This window comes from Petaurus breviceps, unplaced genomic scaffold, assembly GCF_028583685.1.
Source record: "Petaurus breviceps papuanus isolate PSGF00001 unplaced genomic scaffold, PetGlider_PUasm1.0 91133, whole genome shotgun sequence".
Lineage (NCBI taxonomy): Eukaryota > Metazoa > Chordata > Mammalia > Diprotodontia > Petauridae > Petaurus > Petaurus breviceps.
In genome coordinates this window covers 50441079-50468583 of record NW_027187419.1, presented here as the reverse complement: position 1 = coordinate 50468583, position 27505 = coordinate 50441079, and the positions used below count along the sequence as shown (strand labels likewise).

Sequence of the window (27505 nt, the reverse complement as noted above, 5' to 3'; positions counted from 1 at the left end):
CAATATAAAATACTTGGGAGTCTACCTGCCAAGACAAACCCAGGAACTATATAAACACAATTCTAAAACATTTTTCACATAAATAAAGCCAGATATAAACAACTGGAAAAATAACAATTGCTTATGGGTAGGCCAAGCCAATACACTAAAAATGACAATTCTACCTAAATTAATCTATTCATTCAGTGCCATATCAATCAAACTACCAAAAATTATTTGATAGAGCTAAAAAATAATAACAAAAATTTATCTTGGAGAACAAAAGGTCAGGAATAAAAGGAATCAATAAAAATCAATGAATATCTAGGGAATCGATGAAAAAAAAGAGGTACAAAGGAAGGTGATTTAGCCATACAAGATCTCAAACTGTACTATAAAGTGGTAACCATCATAACTATCTAGTACTGTCAAAAAATAGAGTTGTGAATCAGTGAAATAGATTTGGTATACAATATAGGGTAGTAAATGACCATAGTAATCTAGTATATGATAAACCCAGAGATCCAACATTTTGGAACAAAAACTCATTATTTGACAAAAACTGCCAAGAAATCTGGAAAACAATATGGCAAAAACTAGGCAGACCAAAATCTTACATTGTATTACCAAGATAAGGTCAAAATGCATACATGATTTAGACATAAAGGGTAATGCCATAAACAAATTAGAAGAGCATGGAATAGTTTACCTCTCAGATGTATAAAGAAGGGAAGAATTTAGGACCAAACGAGCTACAGAGAACATTACTAAATACAAAATAAATAATTGTGATTATATAAAGTTTAAAAGATTTTGCACAAATAAAACCAATGCAGCTAAAATTGTAAGAAAAGCAGAAAACTGGGGGAGGGAGGATTTGTAGCAAGTGTCTCTAATAAAAGTCTTCTTTTCTCCAATATATAGGAAAATAGCCAAATTTATAAGAATGCAAGTCCTTGGTCAAAAGATATGAATAGGCAGTTTTCAGATAAAAAAAATCAAAGCTATCTCCAGTTACATGAAAAATATATGAAAAAATGCTCTAAATCACTACTGATTAGTGGGCAGCTAGGTGGCACAGTGAATAGAGCACTGGACCTGGAGTCAGGAGGACCTGAGTTCAAATCTGGCCTCAGACACTTAACACTTACTAGCTGTGTGACCTTGGGCAAGTCACTTAACTCCAATTGCCCTCCCTTCACCCCTCCAAAAAAAAAATCACTACTTATTAGAGAAATACAAATTAAAACAACTCTGAGGTACTACATCACACCTATCAAATTGACTAATATAAGAGAAGAGGAAAATGATAAATATTGGAGGGGATGTAGGAAAACTGGGACACTAATGCACTCTTGGTAGAGTTGTGAACTGATCCAACTATTCTGGAGAGCAATTTGGAACTATGCCCAAAGGGTTATTAAACTGTACATACCCTTTGATCCAGCAATACCACTGTCAGGTCTATATCCCAAAGAGATTTTTTTAAGGGGAAAGGACCTACTTGTACAAAAATATTTATAGCAATTCCTTTTTTGTGGCTAAGAATTAGAAATTGAAGGGATGCCCATCAACTGGGGAATGGCTGAACAAGTTGTGGTATATTGATGAGGTGCTTGGAATCTATGTTTGTAAAATCTATTTGTAAACTCTATTTGTAATACCAATTTGTAACATCAGTAATGATGGGGTGCTTGGGATCTATATTTGTAACATCAGTCTGTAAAACTTTCTAACATCAATTTGTAAAACCAATTTGTAAAATCACACTCCATTACCACCCCCCGCCCCAGTCTCAGAGCATTAACTCTGTCCCTTCTCCCCCCGCCCCTAGCTTCAAAGCATTAATAGTGCCCAGCAACAACTCATGGATTGTTTATCTCAGCCTTAAAACACTAACAAGCTATACCTATCAATCCTTCACAAAAGTATCTATAAACATTCCAGCTTAGGCAACTACTATCTCCCCCTTGCATAGTGTCTCATTGCCCCCATGAATCCTTCAATACCCCCTTTCTAGATTAACTCCTTAAGCAATTATCTTTCCCTAACCTTGGTTCCCAGACATTAATCCTGTGAAACATGACATTGATGGGTGGCAGACTGGGCACTTCTCCAGCCCTTGACCACTCGCTAACTTAGTGACATTTCAAGCCTAAAACCACACCTCTAGGTAGACACCCCCCCACCCCCCGGCTTTTTCCCAGTGAATCATGGGCAATATGCCTGCGCAGTTACATTACACTGTCCCCACCTTAACTCCTCCCTAATCCCACCCTTAATCACCTAGTTAGCATAATTGGCATACATAGTAGAACACTGGGTTCTACTATGGATGATTCTATATAAACCTTAATTCTACCCCTTTAAGGTTGCAGGTCCCCTAAGGATCCTTGGCTGGCTGTAAAGTGTATAATAAACTTTTTCAACTCTGACTCCAAGTAAGACTGACCTGAATTCTTTCAAGACTGAATTGCAGGTTCTGGTCTTACATAAGATCAGAGTTCCTGCTGAACCTATTGGGAGCCATCCCTCATCAATATGATTATGATAATATTGTGCTATAAGAAATGACAATCAGGATGTTTTCAGAAAAACCTGGAAAGATTTAAACAAACTAATGCAAAGTAAAGTGAGCAGAACCAAGAGAATGTTGTGAATGACTTAGTCATTCACAACAATACAGTGATCTAAGATTAATGCTAAAATATGCTAGCTGCCTTCAGAGAAAGAACTAATATTGTCTTAATACAAAGTGAAGTACACTATTTTTCTTCCTTCCCTTTGATTGTTCTTTCTTTTTATTTAAGTCTTCTTGTGCAAAATTATTAATATGGAAGTGTTTTACATGACTGCACATGTATAACCTACATCAGATTGCTTACCACCTCAGAGAGGGGGGGGAGAGGAGACAGGGAAGGAGGGATAAATTTGACACTCAAAACTTTCAACAAAAAACAAATTCTAAAAAATGTTTTAACATGTAATTGGGGAAAACAAAATATTATTTTAAAAAAAGATAAGAAGCAAGGAGTTCTCTATCATTGGAGACAATCAATTGAAGGCTAGATGGTCACTTGTCCAGAATGTCATACAGAGTATTCCTACATTTAAATATAAGTTCAAACTACCTTAACCTTGAAATCCCTCCTAATTCTGAGATTCTGTAATTTTATGAAGTGGGACTCATTGAATAGAAGAGAAAGGATAGAGGGAAAGAGGTGAGAGGGGTTGGCTTCACTGAAATCGGCAGAGTAGATTAGGAGGCAAGTAGATGGGGGGGGGGGGGAGGCATAGACAAGGCAATGTCAGTGGGATAAAATTGATTTGTAGAATGGAGTGGAATAAATGGGATGGATTCTACAGAATTGAGTTCCATGAGAGGGCAGAACCTGAAGCAATGGAAAGTCATTAGAGAAAGAAAGAAAGAATTAGGTTTGATATAATGGAAAAGCTCTTTAAAATCTAGGCCTATCCAAACGTGAAATGGTCTGCTTCAGGAGGTATTTAGTTTCCACTCACTAAAGATCTTTAAACAAGAGGCTAAATGAATATTTGTTGACTATATGTTGTAAATGATATTTTTGGTCAGCTATGGACTGGATTAACTGACTTCTCATGTTTTTCTCAACTCTTAGTCATGATTCTATGATTTCCAGGCAGATTAAGCCAGGGAAGTTTTTGTCTTTCCAAGGTCAACAGAGCTATTAGCTGTATGCTAGGTCAACCCATACCACACAGAGGATGCTTTACTGTTCAATGAAACCAAACATTCCTGCAGGAACTTCAAATCATATTTCACAACCCCCTACAGCCTAAGATGGAAGCATCAGGATTTCTACTTCCAAGAGTGGCAAAAATCCACAGCTGCTGTCCTTTGTTCTTGAAGAGGACAAAAATGACATCACTATGTTGGGATCAAGGTACAGTGTGTCCAACTGTGGCTGATCAGACCAATACAAACTTGGAAGGCTCTACCACAGGTTGAACACAAATAGTCCATATGAACATTTGGAGCAGAGATGTTTCTAAATGTGCACATCTCACATTTCTTTTGGACTACTGCAATTCTGTTTTGCTTATAAAGAATAGCACCTTCTCTGATGAAGGCAAGTCATGCTGGGCATTCCTCTGCCAGTGTCTCCCATGTCTCACAGGTAATACCAAAGTTCTCCAGAGAGACCTTGAAAATGTCCTTGTATCCCTTCTTCTGACCTCCATATGAGCATTTGCCTTGTCTGAGTTCTCTGTAAAACAAGCTTTTAGGTAAACACACATTTCACATTGAAACAACGTGGCCAGCCCATCAGAGTTGCACTCTCTACAGCAGAATTTGAATGCTGGGCAAGAAAGGACCTCAATGTTCAATACCTTATCTTGACAAGTCATCTTCAGAATCTTCCTATTCTAGCATCATCTAGATATTTTACCCCACAGACCTTCAGTCCCAATCTTCTAGCTACTACAGAAATCTGAGGAAGTCCAACCCCTAATGGCTCTTGGGTCCTTTTTAGACCTATTTCTGCTCTTCAAGACAGAACTCTCGGGCCACCAAGAAATCTCAATCCAGGCAATGATGGAGTCAGGAGTTTCTGATAAATTCCTAGCCTGAAACCTATCGCTGTAGTAGCAGGTACTCACTCAACTGTGGGTGGGAAAGACAATAAACAAGCAGTCATTCAATTCAGAAGTATTCAGCCATGAAACATAACACTCTCAGGAACAATTGGCAGAGTACATAGGTTGCTGAACTATATCCTAGAAGGCTAAGGTTTAAACAACCAGATGGATACAAATCAGACATTGCTTTGGCCTTGGGGAAGAAGGTATTATTTATTCTCTGAATTAGCAAAGGTAAAGAAGAATGGGCATCTCCATCAGAGTCTAAGTAGGGTCTTCCTCCCTAAAACAAATAATCTCATGATGGCAGTAAGTGCTAGATGGAAGTGTTACACCCACAAAAACCAGAGAACTGTGACATAAATCTGGTTCTTGGTGCCAATCACTTATTTTCTACACTTTCACCTGAGCCTACCAGGTCCCACATATTCCTACATAATAATAACTGCAAAGGGGCTCATTTACTTCACTCACTAGGGTCCAATAATGTTTTGGTGTGTGCAGGAAGGATTGGGGGAAGGGGGAAGAGAGATAACTGAGGATCTTCCATGATTTTTGGTTCCTACATACTATCCCCGATTATGACTAGTACTCTGTCATTAATTCTAGACTTGCTAGATTAAATGAAGCAGACAGTGAATGGTCTTTACCAAGCTGGGCCTCCAGGGACTGACAACCTGATGCACACTTAAGAAGGCAAAGCACAGAAAATGGCCTTCCAGACATAGTTTGAGCAATATGAATAGTGAATCATGACTAAACAGTTCTGATACAAAGATCACCAAGGAGAGTTGATGATCTGAGCAGAAAATTTAGTCAATGTGGGAAGAAGGAGCAACGGTCAACTGACTAGTACAAGGAAGACAGAGACAGGATAAATAGGGAATAGGCTCAAAGGCAAGGTACTAAGATTAAGGAAGACCAGGGAAGGCTTCTTACAGAAGGCAGGCCATTAGCTGAGACTTGAAGGAAGCCAGGAAAGTTAGGAGGCAAAGATAAGGAGGAAGAGAATTCTAGGCATAGAGAACAGCCAACAAAACATCTGAAGGGAGGAAATGGAGTGTCATGTGTGAGGAACAGCAAGAATGTCAAGTAACAAATCTGACACACATTACCAAATGAGACAAGATTTATAAAATTGGGAGTTTCTTATATGATTGGCGAGAACTTATTGGCTCAGGTCCCCTAGAGTCTAAAAGATCTGATATTCTGCCACCCCTAAAATCTCACAACTCCCTCCAATATTAGCCCATTTTCATCCACGATATTCATAGAGTATAAAACCTCAACCCCAATGTACAAACTCATAGGCTCACAAAATTTACAGTGCAAGAGGAATGACTTTTTTTGTATTGTATCTACACGGCATCTGTGTCACTCAGTGTTTGCATCTAGGAAAACTGTTTCCCAGTCCTAGTTTCATATTATCTCGATTATCTCAAGAACAATTGTAAAAGACAAAAAGGAAAATTAATTGCAATTCACATTGACCTAAGCAACAACAATGTATCACAAAGCACTCTGTTGGAAGCAATTATGGGGTGGGGAGGAAGAACTGCTTTACTGAAAAATCAAATAAGAGAGTATCACAACTACAAAAAGAACGGGAATCATGGACCTTAAAGTCAAATCAATAGGTGTGCTTCTCAATGTAGAGGACTTAGTTCTATAAAATTAGGAGGTTAATAAGGACATTTTGCTTAGTCTTATCAAGGCATTAATTAATCACTGTGTGATGCACTGCTGACCATCCTATAGAGGAAGATATATATCAATTATTCATTATTTTACATATTTTATTTTTCCCTAATTACATATAAAGACTATTTTTGTTTGTTTTTCCCAGTAACATATAAAAACTTTTTTTTTGTTTTTTGGGGGTTTTTTTAGATATAAAAACTTTTAATGTTCATTTTTAATACATTTCAAATTCTCTCCCTTCTTCCCCACATCCCTTCATTGAGAAGGCATGTAATTTAATATAGGTTATTCATGTATAGTCATGCAAAACACTTCCATAACAGTCTTGTTATGAAAGACTAAAACTATATTTCCCTCCATCCTATTCCCTCTTCTGTTTATTCTATTCTCTCTCTCCTTTCACCCTGTCTCTCCTCAAAAGTGTTTTGCATCTGACTACACCCTCCCCCAATCTACCTTCACCTTCTATCACCTTCCCACCTCCCCCCACCTTTCTCTGGTCCCCTTCCCCTCTACTATCCTATAGAGTAAGATAGATTTCTATGTTCAATTGAATGTGCATTTTATTCCTTCTTTGAGTCAATTCTGATGAGAGTAAGGTTCACTCACTCTCCCTCACCTCTCCCCTCTTCCCCACCACTGTAAAAGCTTTTTCTTGCCTCTTTTATGTGAGATAATTGACACCATTCTACCTCTCCCTTTCTCTTTCTCCAAGTACATTCCTCTCTCACCCCTTAATTTTATTTTTAGATATCATCCCTTCATATTCAATTTCATACCTGTGCCCTTTGTTTATATATGCTCCTTCTAACTACCCTAATAATGAGAAAGGTTTTATGATATACATTTTCCCACATAGGGATGTAAACAATTTAACCTTATTAATTACCTTATGATTTCCCTTTCCTGTTTACCTTTTTATGCTTAAGTCTTGTATTTGAAAGTCACATTTTCTATTCAGCTCTAGTCTTTTCATCAAGAATGCTTGAAAGTCCTCTATTTCATTGAATATTAATTTTTCCCCCTGAAGGATTATACTAAGTTTTACTCGGTAGGTGATTCTTGGTTATAATTCTAGCTCTTTTGCCCTCCAGAACATCATATCCCAAGCCCTCCAATCCTTTAATGTAGAAGCTGCTCAATATTGTGTTATCCTGATTGTGGATTTACAATACTTGAATTGCTTCTTGATGGTTGTTTTCAATATTTTCTCCTTGACCTGGGATCTCTGTAATTTGGTTAAAATATTCCCGGCAGTTTTCATTTTGGGATCTCTTTCAAGAGGTAATCGGTAGATTTTTTTCAATTTCTATTTTTCCCTCTCATTCTATAATATCAGGGCAGTTTTCCTTGATAATTTCTCAAATGATAATGTCTAGGCTCTTTTTTTGATCATGGTTTTCAGGTAGTCCAATAATTTTTAAATTATATCTCCTGGATTTATTTTACAGGTCAGTCGTTTTTCCAATGAGATATTTCATATTGTCCTCTATTTTTTTAATCATTCTTTTGGTTTTATTTTACTGTTTCTTGATTTCTCATAAAGTCATTAGCTTCCATTTGCTCCATTCTAATTTTTGTGGAATTATTTTCTTCAGTGAGCTTTTGGACCTCCTTTTCCATTTGGCCAATTCTACTTTGTAAGGCATTCTTCTCCTTATTGGCTTTTGGACCTCTTTTACCACTTGGCCTCATCTGTTTTTTAAATTGCTATTTTCTTCAACTTTTTATGTCTCTTTTACCAAGCTATTGACTTTTTTTCATGATTTTCTTGCATCACTCTCATTTTTCTTTCTAGTTTTTCTTCTTCCTCTCTTACTTAATTTTCAAAATCCTTTTTTAGCTCTTCAATGTCCTGAGACCAATCCATATTTTTCTTAGAGGCTTTGGATGAAGGAGCATTTGAATATTTGTTGTACTTCTTCTGAGTGTGTTCTTTGCCACTACAAAAAGAGCTGCTGTAAATATTTTTGCACAAATATTTTGTATTTCATATAGCCCTTTTCTATTTTTGTGATCTCTTTCAGATACAGATCTAGTAGTAGTATTGACTGGTCAAATGGCATGCACAGTTTAATAGCTCTTTGGACATACTTCCAAATTGCTCTCCAGAATGGTTGGATCAGTTCATAACTCCACCAACAGTGTGTTCATGTCTCAATTTTCCCACATCCACTCTAACATATATTATTTTCCTTTTCTCTCACATTAGCCAATTTGATAGGTGTGAGGTTGTACCTCAGGTGTTTTAATTTTCATTTCTCTAATCAATAGTGATTTGGAGCATTTTATATGACTATAGATAGCTTTGATTTCTTCATATATGAACTGCCTGTTCATATCCTTTGACCATTTATCAAATGGAGAATGATTTCTATTCTTACAAATTTGGCTCTGTTCTCTATTACATATTTGAGAAATGAGGCCTTTATCAGAGACACTTGCTATGAAGATTGCTTTCCAGTTTTCTGCTTTTCTTCTAATTTTGATTGCATTGGTTTTGTTTGTGCAAAAGCTTTTACATTTCATGTAATCAAAATTATCCATTTTATATCCTATAAACTTCTCTAGCTCTTATTTGACCATAAATTCTTCCCTTCTCCATAGATTTGACAGGTAGACTATTCCTTGCTCTCTTAGTCTGCTTATGGTTTCACCCTTTCTGTCTAAATCATGTAACCATTTTGACCTTATTTTGGTATACCATGTAAGATATTGCTCTATACCTAATTTCTGTCATACTATTTTCTAGTTTTCCCAGCGGTTTTTGTCAAATAATGACTTCTTGTCCCAAAACCTTGATTCTTTGGGTTTTACAAACACTAGATTGCTATGGTCATTTACTATTGTGTCTTGTGTACCTAATCTATTCCACTCATCCACCACTCTATTTCTTGGCCAATACCAGATAATTTTGATGATTACTGCTTTATAATGCAGTTTGAGTTCTGGCTTGGCTATACCACCTTCTTTTGCATTTGTTTTCATTAATTCCCTTGATATTCTTGACCTTTTGTTTTTCCAGGTGAATTTTGTTATGATTTTTTTCTAGCTCTATCAAATAATTTTTTGGTAGTCTAATTAGTATGGCACTGAGTAAGTAGATTAATTTAGCTAGAATTGTAATATTTATTATAGTGACTCAGTCCATCCATGAGCAATTAATAATTTTCCAATTGTTTAGCATGTTATTTATATTAATATTGATATAGTCTTCTAAGTACTTAACACTTTTACCATCTTTGTCACTTATAAATGTTTGTATATACCACTTCTATATCACATATACATATATATATACCACTTATTAACTAATTACAAATAAACTAATAATGCTTACATATTTCCATTTGCACAAACCATAGGATAGGGTGTATTTCATAAAAAGTATGTTAAGAAAGCTGTAGCACTCAAGTAGGTGTCAGCAACAGCAAAACCTACTGCCTATAAAATGCAACCTCTGTTTGAAATAGCTCAGGTTCCCACCCTTGCAAGTTCCCAGATAAGTTAGATGCCATCCAATTATAGAAAATGCAAAAGTTTGGGAGTGAATTGGAATTATAAAGAGAATAGCCAATACCAATTGGGAACTTCAATACCAAAAGAGTGGCAGGTTTGACATCTACCAAAGCAAATAGCCAGAAATATTAGGCATACCAGAGGGAAACCACACAAACAGTAGGTTTATCACATGGGTGTCAGTCTGCCTACTGACAAAGGGATTTCCTCCAACCCTCACCCCCATGCTGTCCAGAATCCACAGATAAGAGCTGACAGATACTACTGATAAAAGAATGCCAGCAAAGGATGAAATTAGGACATATGGCAAACCAGTTAGAGATACTGCATGGGCAGAAAGACTGCCACATGAGTTTTTAGAGACTATTTGATGACTGTCAGGAGCAGAAGACATTTGCCAGAGACTGGCTAAAAATTGTCTGCCAGAGTACACTTTGGAGACAATATATTACCTTTCTGTCATTTACTTTGGAAATGAAACACAGGAATATGCTCCCCTAAAAGCTGAGTTAGGAATACCTAATTGAAGACTGGAAGGGGGAAGTGAAGGTTTTCAGGTCTTTACTATAGCAGCCAAGAGTTTTAATATTGAATCTTTTAAATTATTATTCTATTCAGTAAATGAGCCCTAATTTATACAGTGAATGTGTATTCCTTTTATTACTGTGAATCTGAGAAGAAAGAATCTTAATGGGAAATGAGGGCATAAATCAATTTTGACACAGTTGTGAAATATCAAATGAATGATCCTTACATTTTAGACCCTAGATTAACTAAGCAAAGACCAAAACTTGATGAGAACGTAGGAGACTGAGTGTGCTTCTTGGCATCTGCATGGATACCTAGAAGGCAACATCTTACTTCTGTGTTTTTGTAAGATGTCTGTACTGGTAGCTCCAGTACCTGAAGAGAAATTTAATTCTGTGGAGCTCTTCCAGACCATGCCTCTGGGAAACACACAGGCAGTGATGTCCAAATACTTGTCTCTCTTCCTCCAGAGCTCATTTAAAGGGTACTTAAGGAGCAGGCACATCAGTCCAGAGGACAATTACCCATGTCCCTTGGAAAAATAAGCAACCAGAATCAAAACTTGAGCCTGATTATTTTTTTTTCCACCCAGATCTAGGTGCAGTTCAGTCCACAAAAAGAATAATAACAAGTTACTTCTCTGAGGATGACAGAGAGATAGAAGGGAGAGAAAGGACTTTTACCTGCAGTGGGACCACCCTGGGAATAAGGTGATTAAAATAAAGATCCACAGCTTTAGTGAAGCCTTTGTAGGTTGTTCTCAGCTGCATGTGGGAATCTTGGAGTAACCAGCTGGAGGAGAAAAGAGAGAAACAGTAAAATGCCACATTGATAGAGCACTTTAAGGTCTACAAAGTGCTGTTTTCAGATGTACCCTGCAAGGGCAGTGGGATATTATGATGATCCCCATTTTATGAGGCTTGGAGAGGCTAGCTAATTATCCATAGTCACAGAGCTACTCACTAACAGTCAGTATACAAAATCATCTCCACCTTCAGAGCTCTCCGCATTAAACCTCACCCTGCTTCTTCAAGGTTATAGGCAATTAAACTGGACAAGAAGATAAGAGTGAGTATCAAAGAAAGCTAAAAGACACAAAGCTCCCAAAGAACTACAGTGCCTGATGACAAACAGCTCAAGCCCTTCACTTTTCCCAATGGAAGAATTCTTCAGATGGTAGGCCTTCTGAGTGCAAAGCAAGAGACTGTGGAGAGATCACTGAACATGGAGCTGGAAGCCCCAGTTGAAATTCTGGTTCTGCTATTTACCACATGATGATGTCAAATAGGTTGCCTAACCCTTTTAGACCTCAATTACACCATCAGAAATGTAAGGGCAGGGGTGGCTAGGTGGCACAGTGAATAGAGCACTGGCCCTGGAGTCAGGAGGGCCTGGGTTCAAATTCGACCTCAGACACTTGACACACTTACTAGCCATGTGACCTTGAGCAAGTCACTTAACCCCAATTGCCCTGCCTTCCCCCTCCAAAAAGCAAAAAAAAAAAAAATGTAAGGGAATTGGATTAGTTGACCTCTAAAATCATGTAGTACAGAGACAGCACAAGGCAGTGAGAAGGAACCTGAATCTAGACATTTGCTAGAGCCCTGGATCTCTTCCACAAGCAGATAAGGTAATAATTTCTTGGATTGCCTAAAAGATAATTTCATCTTTTAAAAAGTAGAGGAACCACTACTCTGAACCTGATTCCTGCCAACAAGGAGGAGGCAGTTGCTAAGAAAGAACTAATGAGAACTTTGTTGGGGTTTAGGGGGGAAGATGTACTAGTGATTTGGATAAAGGAATAGATGGCATACTCATACCCCATAAATCTGCAGGTGACACAAAGCTGGGAGGGATCGCTAACCCAAATGAATGACAGAGTCAAGATCCAGAAAGTGTTCAAGATGTTAAAACATTGGGGCAAACAGGACAAGAGAAAATTGAATATGAAAATTTAAATTCTTATACTTAGGCTCAAAAAATCAATTTCACAAATACAAGATTAGAGAGACTTGACTAAATAGCAGTTTATCTGGGAAAAGATTTGGAGATTTAGTGTAAGCTCGATATGTATATATAATGTGATATATCACCCCAAACAGCTAAAGCAATCTTTAATTCCATTAAGAGAGGCATAGTGTCTAGGGCTAAGTAGCAGATGGTTTCACTTGTGTACTACTCAGTTTGGATCACATCTGGAATATTATGTTCCATGTAGACACCATATTTCAAAAAGGTCATCATTAAGTTAGAGCATGTACAGAGGAAAGCTATCAAAGTTAATAAAGGGCCTTAAAATCACACCATGGGAGAATCAGTTAGAGGAACTAGGGATGTTTAGTCTAATGAAAGGGCCTATGGGTGTGGAGATAGGAGAGTTGTGTTCGAAATCTGAAAAATTGTCATAGAGATAAGGGATTAGGCTTTTCTGCTTGGCCCTGAAGGGTAGAACAGGAAGCAGTGGGTGGAAGTTGCCAAAAGGCCAATTAATATAACTCAAGAGATCAAATAAAAAGGAAAAAATAAATATATAACATTTCTTTTTCATAGTGGCAAAGAATTTAAAAGTGAGGGAATACCCATCAATTGGGAAATGACTGACCAAATTATGATGAATGTAATAGAAAACTATTGTGCCACAAGAAATGCTAAAAGGGATAGTTTCCAAGAAACCTGAGGAAATTTGTATGAATTAATGCAAAGTAAAGTTAACAGAGCCAGGAAAACAGCTTATACAATAGCAATATCAAAAGAAAAGCAGCTTTCAAAGACATAACTCTGATGAATGCAATGACCAACCATAATTTCAGAGATAATGAAACATATCATCTACCTCCTGACAGAGAAGTTGATGGAGTCAGAGAGAAGATATATATATATACAGAGAGAGAGAGAGAGAGAGAGAGAGAGAGAGAGAGAGGGAGTGCGCCAATGTAGGAATTTGTGTTGCCTGACCATGTATATTTCTTACAAGGGTTTTGTTTCCCTTTTTTCTCCAAAAATTTGGGGGCAGGAAGAAGGGATGTGAGAGGGAAAGAAAAGAGATTTTTTGTTCAATGGAAAAATTTTAATTAAAAAATGAAGGGGGGAAGGGCATGCTTCACATAAAAACTTATCAATTAGAGCAGGGGTTCTTAATGTGGAGGCTGTTGACTTTTTTTAATATATGATCACTGTACTTAAACACGATGGATCTCCTTTGTAATCCTAGGTTTTTACATATAATTTATGTATTTTAATGTATTTTTAATCTTATTCATTTACAAACATGATTCTGAGGAGTCCATAGACTTCACTAGACTAACAAAGGGGATCCCTGACACAACAAAAGCCCTGAAGAACCCCTGCATCAAAGAGCTATCCAAAGTGGAACAGATTTTAGGAGAAATTAGGTCATGAGTTTCCCCTCACTATAGGTCTTCAAGTAAAGACTGGAATGATTGTTTGTCAGGAAGTTGTAGGTGGGACTCCCATTCAAGTATATTCTATGATTCTGAGGACAGGATGTGGTGAGAGCAACATTACCTACCAAAGGCCTCATCAAGGCACCTGAGTTAACTTTTCCTAAGGTTAGTTTTTCTGTAAAACATGTTAGGTTAGTTTTTCTGTAAAACAATGGACTAATGGGGTTTTTTTTAACCCTTTTTATGTCGAATATCTCTTTGGTAGTCACCAGTGAAGTCTATGAACACCTTCTAAGGAAAATGTCTTTTTTTTTAATTCACAATTGAAGGAAAAGTTAAAAATCAACTCTAAATTAGTGAAAATAAAGACATGAAAAATTTTCCCCATCTCTGTTCATGGATCTCCTGAAGTTTATCCATAGACATCTCCCCTCCCCACAGTTTAAGAACCCCTGACTCAGGGAACCAAGGCTCAAGCTGCCTCTCTTGACTTGTTCCTTTTTAAAATTTTAATAGTATTTTATTTTTTAAATTATATGTTGTAGCAGCAAGCACCCCAAGCGTCCTCAGGGTTTGCCACCACCACAGGTTCTTGGATCTGCTTTGATAAAGGAAAGCAACTCAAAATGGGTTAACAAGCTTACTTTAATTAGTCAGACATATATCATTTACCTTGTTCAGGGGAAAAAGGTCAGCACCCCAAACTTCAAAATATACAGACAGAATTATCAAGACATTAACAGATCAAGTAGACAGCTTTCCAAACTGTCCAACCATTACATCCATACCCAGTCAACATCTGGGTTTCCACATCTGGGTTTTTCAAAGCCAGGGGACTCTCAACAACGGCTTCCCAGAATTCAGATCAAGTCACAGAACACTTCTCAAAGTGAGTCCCAAAACAAAGCTACACATCAGGGCTTATATAGCCTTCTCCTGGCTCAGAGAATGTAACCATCTTATTGACTCACTGGCCAATCAAGAAGCATCTACTGAAAAACAAGCCTCCCTCCCCAGGCTTCAGGTGCATTTTAGCCTAGGGGCAGGGAAGATCTTCCAAATTTGCATTCCCATTACATATGTGAAACCAATTTTTGGCATTCATTCACTTTTACAAGACTTTGGATTCCAAAATTTTTCCCTCCTTCTTTCTCTCCCCTCCCCTCTTCCCAAAATGGTAAGTAATTTGATATAGGTTATATATGTGCCATCAAGTAAAACATATTTCCATATTAGTCACATTTATGAAAGAAAAAACAGAGCAATAGGAAAAAAAACATGAAAAAATAAAGTAAGTAAAAAAAGTGTGCTTCAATCTGCATTCAGACTCCATCAGTTCTTTATCTGGATTTGGATAGTATTTACCATCACAAGTTCTTTATAACTGTCTGGATCATCGTATTGCTAAGAATAGGTAAGTCATTCATAATTGATCATCACACAATGTTGCTGTTGCTGTGTACAATGTTTTCCTGGTTCTCATTTCACTCAGCATCAGTTCATACAAGTCTTTCTAGGCTTTTGTTAAATCTGCCTACTCATCATTTCTTCTGGCATAGTAGTATTCCATTACATATACCACAGCTTGTTCAGCCATTCCCTAATTGATGGGCATCTCTTTGATTTCCAATGTTTTGCTACCACAAAAAGGGCTGCCATAAATATCTTTTGCACATGGTGGTCCTTTTTCCCTTTTTTATGGTATCTTTGGGATATAGATCTAAAAGTGGTATTGCTAGATCAAAGGGTATACACAGTTTGATAGCCCTTTAGGCATAGTTCCAAATTGTTCTTCAGAATAGTTGGGTCAGTTCACAACTCCACCAAAGTGCACTGGTGTCACAATTTTCCCACATCCTCTCCACTTATCATTTTCCTTTCTTGTCATTTTAGCCAATCTGATAGGTGTGAGGTGGAACCTCAGAATTTTTTAAATTTTCATTTCTCTAATCACAAGTGATTGAGAGCATATATTCATATGACTATAGATAGCTTTGATTTCTTCATCTGAAAAATGACTATTCATATCCTTTGACCATTTATAAGTCAGAGAATGGCTTGTATTCTTATGAATTTGACTCAGTTCTCTATATATTTGAGAAATGAGACCTTTACTTGCTAAAAAGGTTGTTTCCCAGTTTTCTGCTTTCCTTCTAATCTTGGTTGCATTGGTTTTGTTTGCAAAACCTTCTTTAATTTAATATAATCAAAACTACTATTTTATATTTCATGATGCTCTTTACCTCTTGTTTGGTCATAAATTCTTTTCTTCTCCCTAGATCTGACAGGAAGACTATTTCTTGCCCTTCTAGTTTATTTATGGTATCACCTTTTATGTCTAAATCATGTGCCCATTTTGACCTTGTCTTGATATATGGTGTAAGATGTTGCTCTATACCTAGTTTCTGCCATGCTGGTTTAGAGTTTTCCCAGCAGCTTTTATCAGATTGTGATTTCTTATCTCAGAGGCTGGGGTCTTTGGGTTTATCAAACACTAGGTTACTATGGTCATTTACTACTGAAGCTTGTGTACCTAATCTATTTCATTGATCCACCATTCTATTTCTTAAGCAGCACCAGATTGTTTTGTTTTGTTTTGTTTTGGGGGGGATGTTGGTATTTTTTGTTTTTTTTTTGCTTTTTGGAGGGGCAATTGGGGTTCAGTGACTTGCCCAAGGTGACACGGCTAGTAGTGTTAAGTGTCTGAGGCCGGATTTGAACTCGGGTCCTCCTGACTCCACCTAGCCACCCCAGCACCAGATAGTTTTGATGATTACTGCTTTATAACAGGGTTTGAGATCTAGCATTGCTAGGCCACTTTGCTTTGAATTTTTTTTCATTAATTTCCTTGAATTTCTTGACCTTTTATTTTTCCAGATGAATTTTGTTATTTTTTTCTAGCTCTATCTAATAATTTTTTGGTAGTTTGACTGGTATGGCACTGAGTAAGTAAATTAGTTTAGGCAGAACTGTCATTTTTATTATATTGACTCAATCTATCCACATCTAATTAACATTTTTTCCAGTTGTTTATACTGACTTTATTTGTGTAAAAAGTGTTTTGCAATTATGTTCATATAGTTCCTGGCTTTATCTTGGCAAGTAGACTTCCAAGTATTTTATATTGTCTACAGTTATTTTAAATAAAATTTCTCTTTCTATTTCTTGCTGGTCATATATAGGAATGCTGATTATAGGGTGGCTAGGCAAGTTACTTAACCTGAGTCTGTGCCCCAAAGATACAAAAAAAAAAAAAGAGAGAGAGAAAGAGAAGTTAAGAGAGTCAACTACCGTGTTTCCCCGATAATAAGACACTGTCTTATTATATTTTTTGGACAGAAAAACACCAGAGGGCTTATTTTCAGGGGAGGGCTTATTTTAATGAACATTGACAGCAATTTTAATAAACAGGTAAATGTGAACAAAAAAATGTACCTTTATTCAATAAGCAAATCACTGGGGAAGAACATGATGACGCGCTCACTGCTGCAGCTCTGATTGGATGCAGCTCGGAGCGCGGCGTGTGTTTCGGGGGGGGGGACGGTGCATACAGAGGGTACCGTAATGTAGCGTGTAGTGCAGGGGATCACCTTTACTACAGTAGCAATCTCAATAGGGCTTATTTTCGGGGGAGGGCTTATTTTAGAGGAATCTTACACAGTAAGGGGAGGGCTTATTTTCGGGATAGGTCTTATCGGGGAAACACGGTAAGAACTAGTGGAAATAATTAACAACTTTGGTAAGGTCTCAGGATATAAAATAAAACTACATAAATCATCAGCATTTCTTTTTTTTTTTGTTTTTGGATGACAATTGGGGTGAAGTAACTCGCCCAAGGTTACACAGCTAGTTTTTTTGTGTGGGTGTTGAGTGTCTGAGGCCAGAACCGAACTCGGGTCCTCCTGACTCTGGGGCCAGAGCTTTATTCACTGCACCACCTAGCCACCCCCTTAACTTCTCTAAGTATACCATCATATCATCAGCAAAGGGTGATAGTTTTTTTTTTCCTCATTGCCTATTCAAATTCCTTCCACTTCTTTTTCTTCTTTTAATGCTATTGATAACATTTCTAGTACAATGTTGAAAAATAGTGATCATGGGTATCCTTCCTTCACCCCTGTTCTCATTAGGAAGGCCTCTAGCTTATCCCTACTATAGATAATGCTTACTGATGGTTTTAGATAGATACTGAATATCATTTTAAGAAATGTTTCCTTTATTCCTATGCTCTCTAGCATTTTAATAGGAATAGATGCTGTATTTTGTCAAAAGCTTTTTCAACATCTATTGAAATAATTATATGATTTCTGTTGGTTTTGTTATTAATATGGTCAATCATTCTGACAGTTTTCCTAATACTGAACCAATCCTGCATTCCTCGTATAGATACTACTTTGTCCCTTGGTTCATTCTGACATCCCAACAACAAAAAGGGCTTCAGAGGTCATTTAGTATAACCTGTATCTGAAAAAGAACTCCTTCTATAACCTCCTCAAAAGGTGGTCATTCAGATGAAGATGAAATAAGAAAACTGTCAAGTGAGGAACAAAAATATATTTCATCAATAGTAATGATAAAAATCTAATTTCAAGTTATACATTATCTGTATAGGGAACTAATCCAAACATGCAGGGCCAAAAGCCAAGGAGTAAGCTAGCTGAATGGAATAGAAAGTCAGCCAGTGCAGTGGTGCAGGTCTCTGCAGCCCTGGAAGCCAAGTGAGGAGGCCTAGATCCCAGGTTGAATGTAGGGAGTTACTCAAACCATCCTGCCAGGATGGTTTGCATTAAGCACATGAGCTTTCTGGTTTTTTCACTCTGTAGTGGGAGGCAGCAAAAGTGAGGTTCAACTCTAGGGGATAAAGAGAATTGAGGTATTTTTAGCTTCTGTAATATACCCTGGATGCATGTATTTTATTATATCTTTAGCAGATTCAATTAAATTGCTAAGGTTAGGACACAGCATGCCAGAAAGGGATGCAAAGGGAATGTTTAATCAGATGTAGGCACAAGTAAACACTAATCGAATGTATTGGACCCCTAGATAAGAAAGGAGTTATGGCAGTATGTTGAGTAGTCAGTCAACCCCATCCATGTGTTCCCGCACTGCTCATAAAGAACATACAAACTGTTACCATGGTACCTAATTGCACAAGAGTATAATCAAGATGTGACAAGAGGCAGCAGTTTCCCCCAGTTTAATATCTATCCAATGATCCTTCTCCAAATCTCTACTCCCCATCTAAGTACTGAAAGATAAAGATTTTAAGGAAGCTCCCAGAGAAGAGGAAACCAAAAAAGCTTTTAAAGTATAATGTTCCCCAAGAAATTCATCTGCATGAGGTGATAGGGGACAAAGGTATGGATTGAACTAGATTGCCTGACTTTTGTTCTAGTTCTGAGGTTTTATGCTCCTGACATAGAATCTCTAACCCTCCCATCAAACCCTCTTCACTCTTTTCCTCCCCACAGCCTAGTGCACATGTGTGCACATGGGCACATGCATGCATGCACACACACACAAATAATGAGTGAGCACCTGGGCTACAAAAAAAAAAAACGAAGCTTAAAAATTATAATCACCTGCATTTATATTTCACCTGTTACTTTTCAAGGTCCTTTTGTGTTTTACTCATATTTTGTCCTTGAAAAGCCCTTGGGAGATATGTAGGACAGTTATGATTATTCCTGTTTTATAGACTGAGAAGGGAAATTTTTGAGAAATTAAGTGAATTACCCAAGGTTGCTCGTTATCTAGGAGAAAAAAGTTTCATAGATGTCCACCCTGAACATCATAGTCATGGCAACATTATGTAGATTTGTCTGGACGATGCCCATTACTTAAATGTTCATTTATTGCTTTCTGATGTAAAGGGTACACTGTAGATGAAAATAACCTTTAAAAATAAAATATACTTCTGTGGTTTACATTTTGGACAAGTTTATGGAACATCTGGAATCAATGCCCTGTATCACTCACATTACCTTACCTGGGCAAGCCCCTGAGGTCCCACTCACTGCAGATGTAGGGCCCAGGGCGCAGAATTACCCACAACCCAAGATCTGCTGCCATGTGGACAAAGGTCCTAGAAAAAAAGAGAGTGTCAGAAATAGAATCCAAGAAAGCTGAACTGAAAGAGGATAGGGAGGGGGCATAGTTAGAGATAGTAGGTTATCATGCTGTCCAGGTACTCTGTTGATCAAACATTTTTAGTCAAGACGACTACAAAAAGTAGAAATCCAGATCTTTTTGAAAAGGAAGATGCAACAGGGGAAGCTATCAGTTATTACGAGGTGACATATTATAAAAATACAAGTCATTCCCCAACTGATGAATGGTCAAAGGATATGAACAGGCAGCTTTCAGACTAAGAGATCAAAGCTATTCATAGTCATATGAAAAAAAATGCTCTAAATCACTATTGATCAGAGAAATGCAAATTAAAACAACTCTGAGGTACCACCTTACGCCTATCAGATAGGTTAATATGATGAAAAAGGAAAATTATAGATGTTTGAGGGGATGTGGGAAAACTGGGATGCTAATGTGTTATTGATGGAATTGTGAACTGATCTAACCATTCTGAAGGGCAATTTCAAACTATGTTCAAAGAGCTAAAAAATTGTGCATATCCTTTGATCCAGAAACACCACTGCTAGGTCTATATCCCAAAGACATCCAAAAAAGGGGGATAAATGAACTATTTGTACAAAAATATTTATAGAAGTTCATTTTACGGTGGCTAAGAATTGGAAATTGAAGGGATGCCCATCAATTAGGAAATGGCTAATCAAGCTGTGGCATATGATTGTGGTGGAATATTATTGTACTATAAGAAATGACAAGCAGGATGATTTCAGAAAAATTTGGAAAGCCTTATATAAACAGGTACAACGTGCAGTGAACAGAACCAGGAGAATGTTGTACACAGTAACAACAATATTGCACGATGAAGAACTGTGAACAACTTAGCTATTATAATGATCCAAGACAATCGCAAAGGACTCATGATGAAGCATACTATCCTCCTCCAAAGAAAGAACTGATATTGTTCGAATACATATTGAAGCATGCTGTTTTCACTTTCTTTCATTTGTTTTCTTTTGAGTCTTCTTGTATAGAATGACTAATATGGAAATGTTTTACATGATTATACACATGTAACCTATATTTGATTGCTTACCATATCAGAGAGACGAGAGGGGAGGGAGGAAGGGAGGGATAGAATTTGGAACTCAGAACTCAAAAAAACTCAAATGTTTAAAAATTGTTTTAATATGTAATTGGGGGGATTAGATAGATGATAGACAGACAGACAGACAGACAGACAGACAGACAGACAGACAGACAGATAGATAGATAGATAGATAGATATTCCAAAAAATATTTCTAATCTCCCCCCCCCCAAAAAAAGAGGCAAGAGGTCTCAACAAGGGAGGAGGACTCATAAAGGTGGTTCCAGGGCACAAAAATGGAAACTCAAATCTTCTCTGTCTTCCCTATCTTACAAACTTACCCTAGATGGCAAGGTTCACACTGCTAACAAAGGCTACAAAAATTATACGTTCTTATGCAGTTTCTCTACTAGATTATAATGGAAGAAACCTGGTAACAAAAACAGAGGTCAAAGTCCCACACAGAGCAACAGGACTCACTCACTGATGAGTACTAATACTGGGTTTGGATCCATGGAACAGAGCTTCTCAGCACGTCTGGAAAACACAGACATAAAGTCCAGATTTTTTTTTCAAAGACCAAGGGAAAACTGCATTCTCCTTTCTATCTACTCCCATTCCCATTACAATCATCCCTTTGCCTCCCAATCACAGGGCTACTTGGCTGTCAGCACATACTCCAGGTCCAGGTTTCCACTGAAGTTAAACTTCCCTCTTTCAGGTTCATGGAGGTTCCAGGGGACATACCTACAATAATTAAAATGTAAGGAGCTAGAAGAACCTTCTCACCTTAGGTGTTGCCTAACCTCAAGCTTCTAAACTCTATAACTGGGGCAGGTCTCCTTCAGTTCTCAGAGACCCTCAAGCACTAAGGATAGGTTATCTGGGTTATCTGCATCTCTGCTCTCTTATCACCCAGCTGGAGCTCAAAATGCTGACATCAGAGCCAAGACAACAGAGCACCAATACCAGGGAGTGGGGCTGAGTGTTAACATGGTTGTCTGAGTGTGTCTCTGACTGCACATTATCACCCAAAGTGAAAGATTTGAAGATTCTCATTTCAGATTAGCCACAATTCTGTCCCCCACCATTATTAGAAGGAATGCAAAAACCATCATTCTCTTTTTCCAGAAAGAAGCACTTCTATTGGAAGGGAAAATAAAATGGGAAGTGGAGATGTAGTCAACAATATTGGTCCTGCTGTGACTTCAGTACCAGGGATCTTAAATGAGCATCTGGTTGTGAAAGGCACACAGGTAAACGATTAACAGAGTGTTCAAGGCACTTGGAGTCAAGTCAGGTGAAGGAACAAGCTAACTACACTTTTTTTTTTTGGTTCTTCTTTTAATTTAGTATTTTATTTTTCTCCAGATACATATAAAAGCAATTTTTGACATTCCTTTTTTAAACTTGAGTTCCAAATTCTCTCCCTTCCTCCTTCCCCACCCCTTCTCATTGACAAAGCAAGAGATTCGATACAGTACACATGCATTTTCATGCAAAACATCCATAATAGCCCTGCTGTGAAAGAAAACATAGACAAGAAAAAAATTCATGAAAAAATAAAGTTTTAAAAAGTATACTTCAATGGGTATTCAGACACCATCAGTTCTTTCTCTGAGGATGGATAGAATTTTTCACTGTAAGTCTTTCAGAGCTGTCTTGGAGTGTTGTATCACTGAGAACAGTTAAGTCATTCAAAAGCTGATCATCTTACAATACTGCTGTTACTTTGTACACCAAATTATGGTTTCCTAATTACTTTTTTAATAGGCCATGCCAGGTTTATTAGTTCTGATCTCTCCATTATTTCTACAATCCTCAGGATTTTGATGAAGCATGCCTACTATGTAACGAAACTGAGTTTGTTTATCCATCATACAAGGATTAGATAGCTGATAAATAGTATCTTTTAAGATAGTCACCTTGAGGAAATCTATCTAATTATTCCAATGATGCTGACTGTGATATTACAGGACTGCACCCTAGAAAGACACTATTTCCTACCTCATATCCCACCCCACTCCCACAAGAGTGAGCTTGGCTCACTGATGTATTTTTTCTTATTTCAAGCTTCTTGCCAAGGTCCCCAAATCTCCTTCATAAAAAGAACACATTTTTTTTGTGTTTTCTTTGACACTTTCCTCTGCTCCTATACCAACCTACTGGAGATCTGAAAGGAATTTACTATCAAGAACCACAGGAAATTACATGCAACCTGAATCCATTGGTATGGGACTCTCTCCTCACTGGTGAAGTCAAAACCCTGTACCCATTTGATAAGTAAGCCATAGTTGGTAAGAATGAAGAAAAAGAAGAGATCTAGGCTCTTCAGTCTCTTTGGGCATTTTCTGGCTTCCAAGACTGACAGAAGGTACATGGGATTCCCACCTTTCTTCAAGGTTATGAAAGGAGAAAGACTCTGGGAAGAAGCTGACATGCAGAACTGTGAACATGTGGGGTGACTAGGTGGCACAGTGAATAGAGCACTGGCCCTGGAGTCAGGAGGACCTGAGTTCAAATCTTGCCTCAGACACTTAACACACACACAAAAAACTAGTGGTGTGACCTTAGGCAAGTCACTTAACCCCAATTGTGCCTCCAAAAAGCAAAAAAAAAAAAAAAAGAACTGTGAACATGTTCTTATTCTCAACTTGCTATGCTAGATACATAGAGGATTTTCCCCTTGGGTAAGATTTGGGGCTTTCTCTCTCGGTTGAGCTGAGAGTTACCTCACTCCCAATGAGAAGCTCCTTCAATCTGTACTGTTGGATATGTAAAATACAGAGATACACACATATGTATATAGATACATATATCACATATATCTATGTATATATGCATATATATACATATAAACATATATTCTAGTTTCTGATTTGTTCTTGACTTAGACAAATGGGTTTATTTGCTATTTGCTATGTCTGTTCATTATGTAAATGGTATTTGGTGGAAAGAAGTCAAGCCTTGGATATAAACTTGGAGTCTCTCCTCCACTGAAATATAGCTTGAACCTAAAAACTATGTCCCCTAGAGTAATAATTTTTAAGGAAGTAGAGAAACTGTCTACTTGATCTGTTTCTCTGTCTTGATAATTCTGTCTGTATATTCTGAAGTTCGGGGTGCTGACCTCTTTCCCCTGAACTAGGTAAACGATACATATTTGACTGATTAAAGTAAGCATGTTAACCCATTTTGAGTTGCTTTCCTTTATCAAAGCAGATCAAAGAACCTGTGTTGGAAGACACGCTGGGGATGCTGGGGTGCTTGCCGCTACACCTTGCTACATGTAAGGATACCTATATATTACATTTATAAAGGGTGGGGTAGAATGGTATACAGTAATAGATGAAAATGTTAATAGTTCACGTTTACAAAGTTTAAGACTCAGGGGACACCTGAGTTGAAAGGCAAACAGCTGTCCAGGGAAGGCAGCACAGGCATGCAGCTGTCTGCATATTGCTGAGACTATGTGAAGGCCACTACAATTCTGTTCTGTTGTAGGGTGCATTAAACCATGACTTCCACAGTTCATTTCAGTGTCTGGTATGTGGTTTCTACGCTCTTCAGGGGTAGGTGGTAACTGATTAGAACACTGTGTAGGTAGCAAGAGCTTCCTCCCCAGGTGGATGTGAACAGGGCTGAGTAGTCAGTTGGAGGGGATGGGTTTTTCCATTACCCCTCAAGAGCTCTCAGACCCAATGAAACACATCATTAGCTCTGTGTAGGGCACTTTAGCCTTAAGGTTACTGAGGGAGCTTTAAAGATCTTCATGGATTTTTGTGCCTCAGAAAAATCAGCTGCCTGATTTGAATCCTTTGACCTCAAGTGCTCTTTAGGAAACTTTTCTTGTGACGCAATATGTTTGCTTATTGGAATTTTGAAACCACAGGTGTCATCTTTCTCACCAAGGAATGTAAGTGAATTAGTATCACTAATTATAAAACATGTATATGCAAACACACATTTATACATAGCTACACAAATAAGTTAAGGACTCTTCCTTTTGCTAGAGGTTTTGTGTTCTGGAAGTTTATCCCCCCTCCCTTATAGAACCTTCGATTCATAAGTACCTCCATAAGATCTCTGATCCTCACTCAGAGACAATAGCTCAAGGCTATCTCCTTCAGGTTCTGGCCAAAAAAATTTAGTCGGCTATTCTAGGCAAGCTGTGTAGTTTTGGTTTCTTCTTGCTTTCAGGGTCCTCTTCTCAGTCTGGGCACACAGATCAACTTTTTTTCACATTCCACCACTACAGAGGGCCCACTATGGGGGCAAGTGGGGACAAAGCTGTCATCCACAGTCCTCTGGCTTGCCCATCTTCCTTGTGGCCTATGGGAATCTGAGCCTGGTCTAAAATTTCCTTTCTACTACTTCCAGCTCAGTTACCTAAGTTTACTTCTTTGCTCAGCTCTCTGACACTGGAGAAAGCCTAAAATTATTTACCTGAATGGGTATTTCCCAGCTTCATATCCACCTAAGAAGCATAAGGTGGCATGGGTATGGGTATCAGGGAGGGGGAAGCTGACCTTAGAAGTCTAGTCCAAACCCCTCATTTTACATATGAGGAAATTGACATCCAGAAAAAGGACATGATTTGCCCAAGGTCACACAAGTAGTAAAGAGCACATCTGAACAGAGGTCTTTGGATTCCAAATCCAGTTTTCCACACCAAGGCGTCAAACTCCCAGCTCTGGCTTACAAAATTCCCAAGTGTGCCTGAACTAGATTAAAATATGATTGGCAAATGTTTAACAAAATAAATAAAACTACACTAAAACATAGATAATGTTAATTTGTGGTTTTCTAAGTTAATATGCAACCCATTTCTATTTGAGTGTGATAGCACTCTTCTATACCATATTGCTTATTTACCCCACTTGGTTCCAAATGACTTGAAGCTAACTCTAAAAATAAAAAACAATCTTCAATAACAAATATTTGCTACTACCAAAAATATTCAAAAGAATATGTCACAAGTTCTGAAGGCAATTTGAAAAGCATAATTCCAAATGTGTTTTGAGTAATTATGGCATCACTGAAATGAGTATGTAGGCTGTATATGGTGACACCTTTGGCATATGACATATACTTTTGCATATTTATCAAAAAAGCAGTCATAGGCGCAGCCAGGTAGCACAGCGAGTAAGAGCACCGGCTCCAGTGTCGGGATGACCTGGGGATCGAATCCAGGCTCAGACACTTAGCACCCACCCAGAAACACCTGGCCGTGTAACCTTGAGCAAGTCACGTAACCCCGATTGCCTTAAAAAAAAAAAGAATAATTCTCTTTTTATTCCATCTTCCCCTAAATTTCAAATCCCTCAAAATTATTCTCTGTTGAATTTGACACTGCTGATCACCTTGTCCTCTGGAACACAGTCTTCTCTTGGGATTTTTCAGGACATTGCTCTAGAATTAAGGATTAGGAAAGGTTTCCAGAAGAAGGTGAGATTTAAGCTGAGATTTGAAGGAAGCAAAGGAATCAAAGAGGCAGAGAAGAGGAAGGAGAGCATTCTAGGCAAGGAGAATAGCCAGATAAAATGAATGGAGCTGAGAGATGAAGTATTTTCTTCCAAGAACAGCAAAGAGGCCAATGTCACTGGATTGAAAATTTGTGGGAGGTGGGGCATGGAGGTGCATACCACCTATATCTTTATCCAAGTAATTGGTAAAATGTTAAATAGAAAGTGAAACAGATACCAAAGAAATTCCAAAAGAGATCTGCTGCTAAGTAGACCTCAAACCATTGATGACTACCCTGTGTGTTAGACCATTTGATTATTTCGAAACCTAAACAATTATACCAATATTTAGCTCATATTTCTCCATCTTGTCTTTATGCTATTCTGGTGGACTTAGTTAAATGCTTTGCTAAAGTTTATGTAAAAATCACATTTATAGAATTCCCTTGAGTTTAGTCTGGTATGACCTGTGCTTCAAGATGCCCCTTTCTCTAAAACTGACTGCCTATTTTCTCATTCCCATTGACACTGTCCCCTTCTCCCCTTTAGATGTTCCATGCCACATCTGCCTGTCTCTGGAACCCTTTCTCTATTAATGAGAAATTTTACCTCTCTTTAGAAGTTTTCCTTTCATATTCCTACCATCTTCAGGTTCTCACTGAAATCTGGCTCCTCCTAAATAACAGCTAGCATACACACACACACACACACACACACATCACTTTAAGTTTTGTAAAGCATTTTACAAATATTATCTCATTTGAACCTTACAACAACCCTGAGAAATAGGTGCTATTATTATCCCCATTTCACTTTGAGGAAACTGAAGCAGAGAGAGGTTAGAGAAGTTAAATGACTTTTCCCAGGGTTACACAGATAATGTGTCTAAAGCTGTATTTCAATGTGTCCGGTCTTCCTTTCCAGGACTGGTGTTACCCTCCCTCATACACCCCACCTCAAATTCAATGGTCCTGGTGGGGGTACCTTTGCCCTTGCCACTTCCCAACTGTCTGTCTGTCTGTGTCTGTGTCTGTGTCTGTCTCTGTCTCTATCTCTGTCTGTCTGTCTGTCTCTCTCTCTCTGTCTCTGTCTCTCTGTCTCTCTCTGTCTCTCT

At 37.9% G+C, this 27505-nt stretch overlaps 1 protein-coding gene across 1 annotated transcript in view; it reads right to left on the bottom strand.

Moving 5' to 3' along the window:
* Positions 1–27505, bottom strand: part of LOC138155076 (beta-galactosidase-1-like protein 2) — a 50949-nt gene that overhangs the window by 22961 nt on the left and 483 nt on the right. The window contains exons 2-3 of the mRNA XM_069080123.1: positions 19741–19836; positions 11031–11139 (exon numbers count right to left, since the gene is read on the bottom strand). Of these exons, the coding sequence (XP_068936224.1) occupies positions 11031–11139; positions 19741–19836 (205 nt within the window). The remainder of the gene's footprint in view (positions 1–11030; positions 11140–19740; positions 19837–27505) is intronic.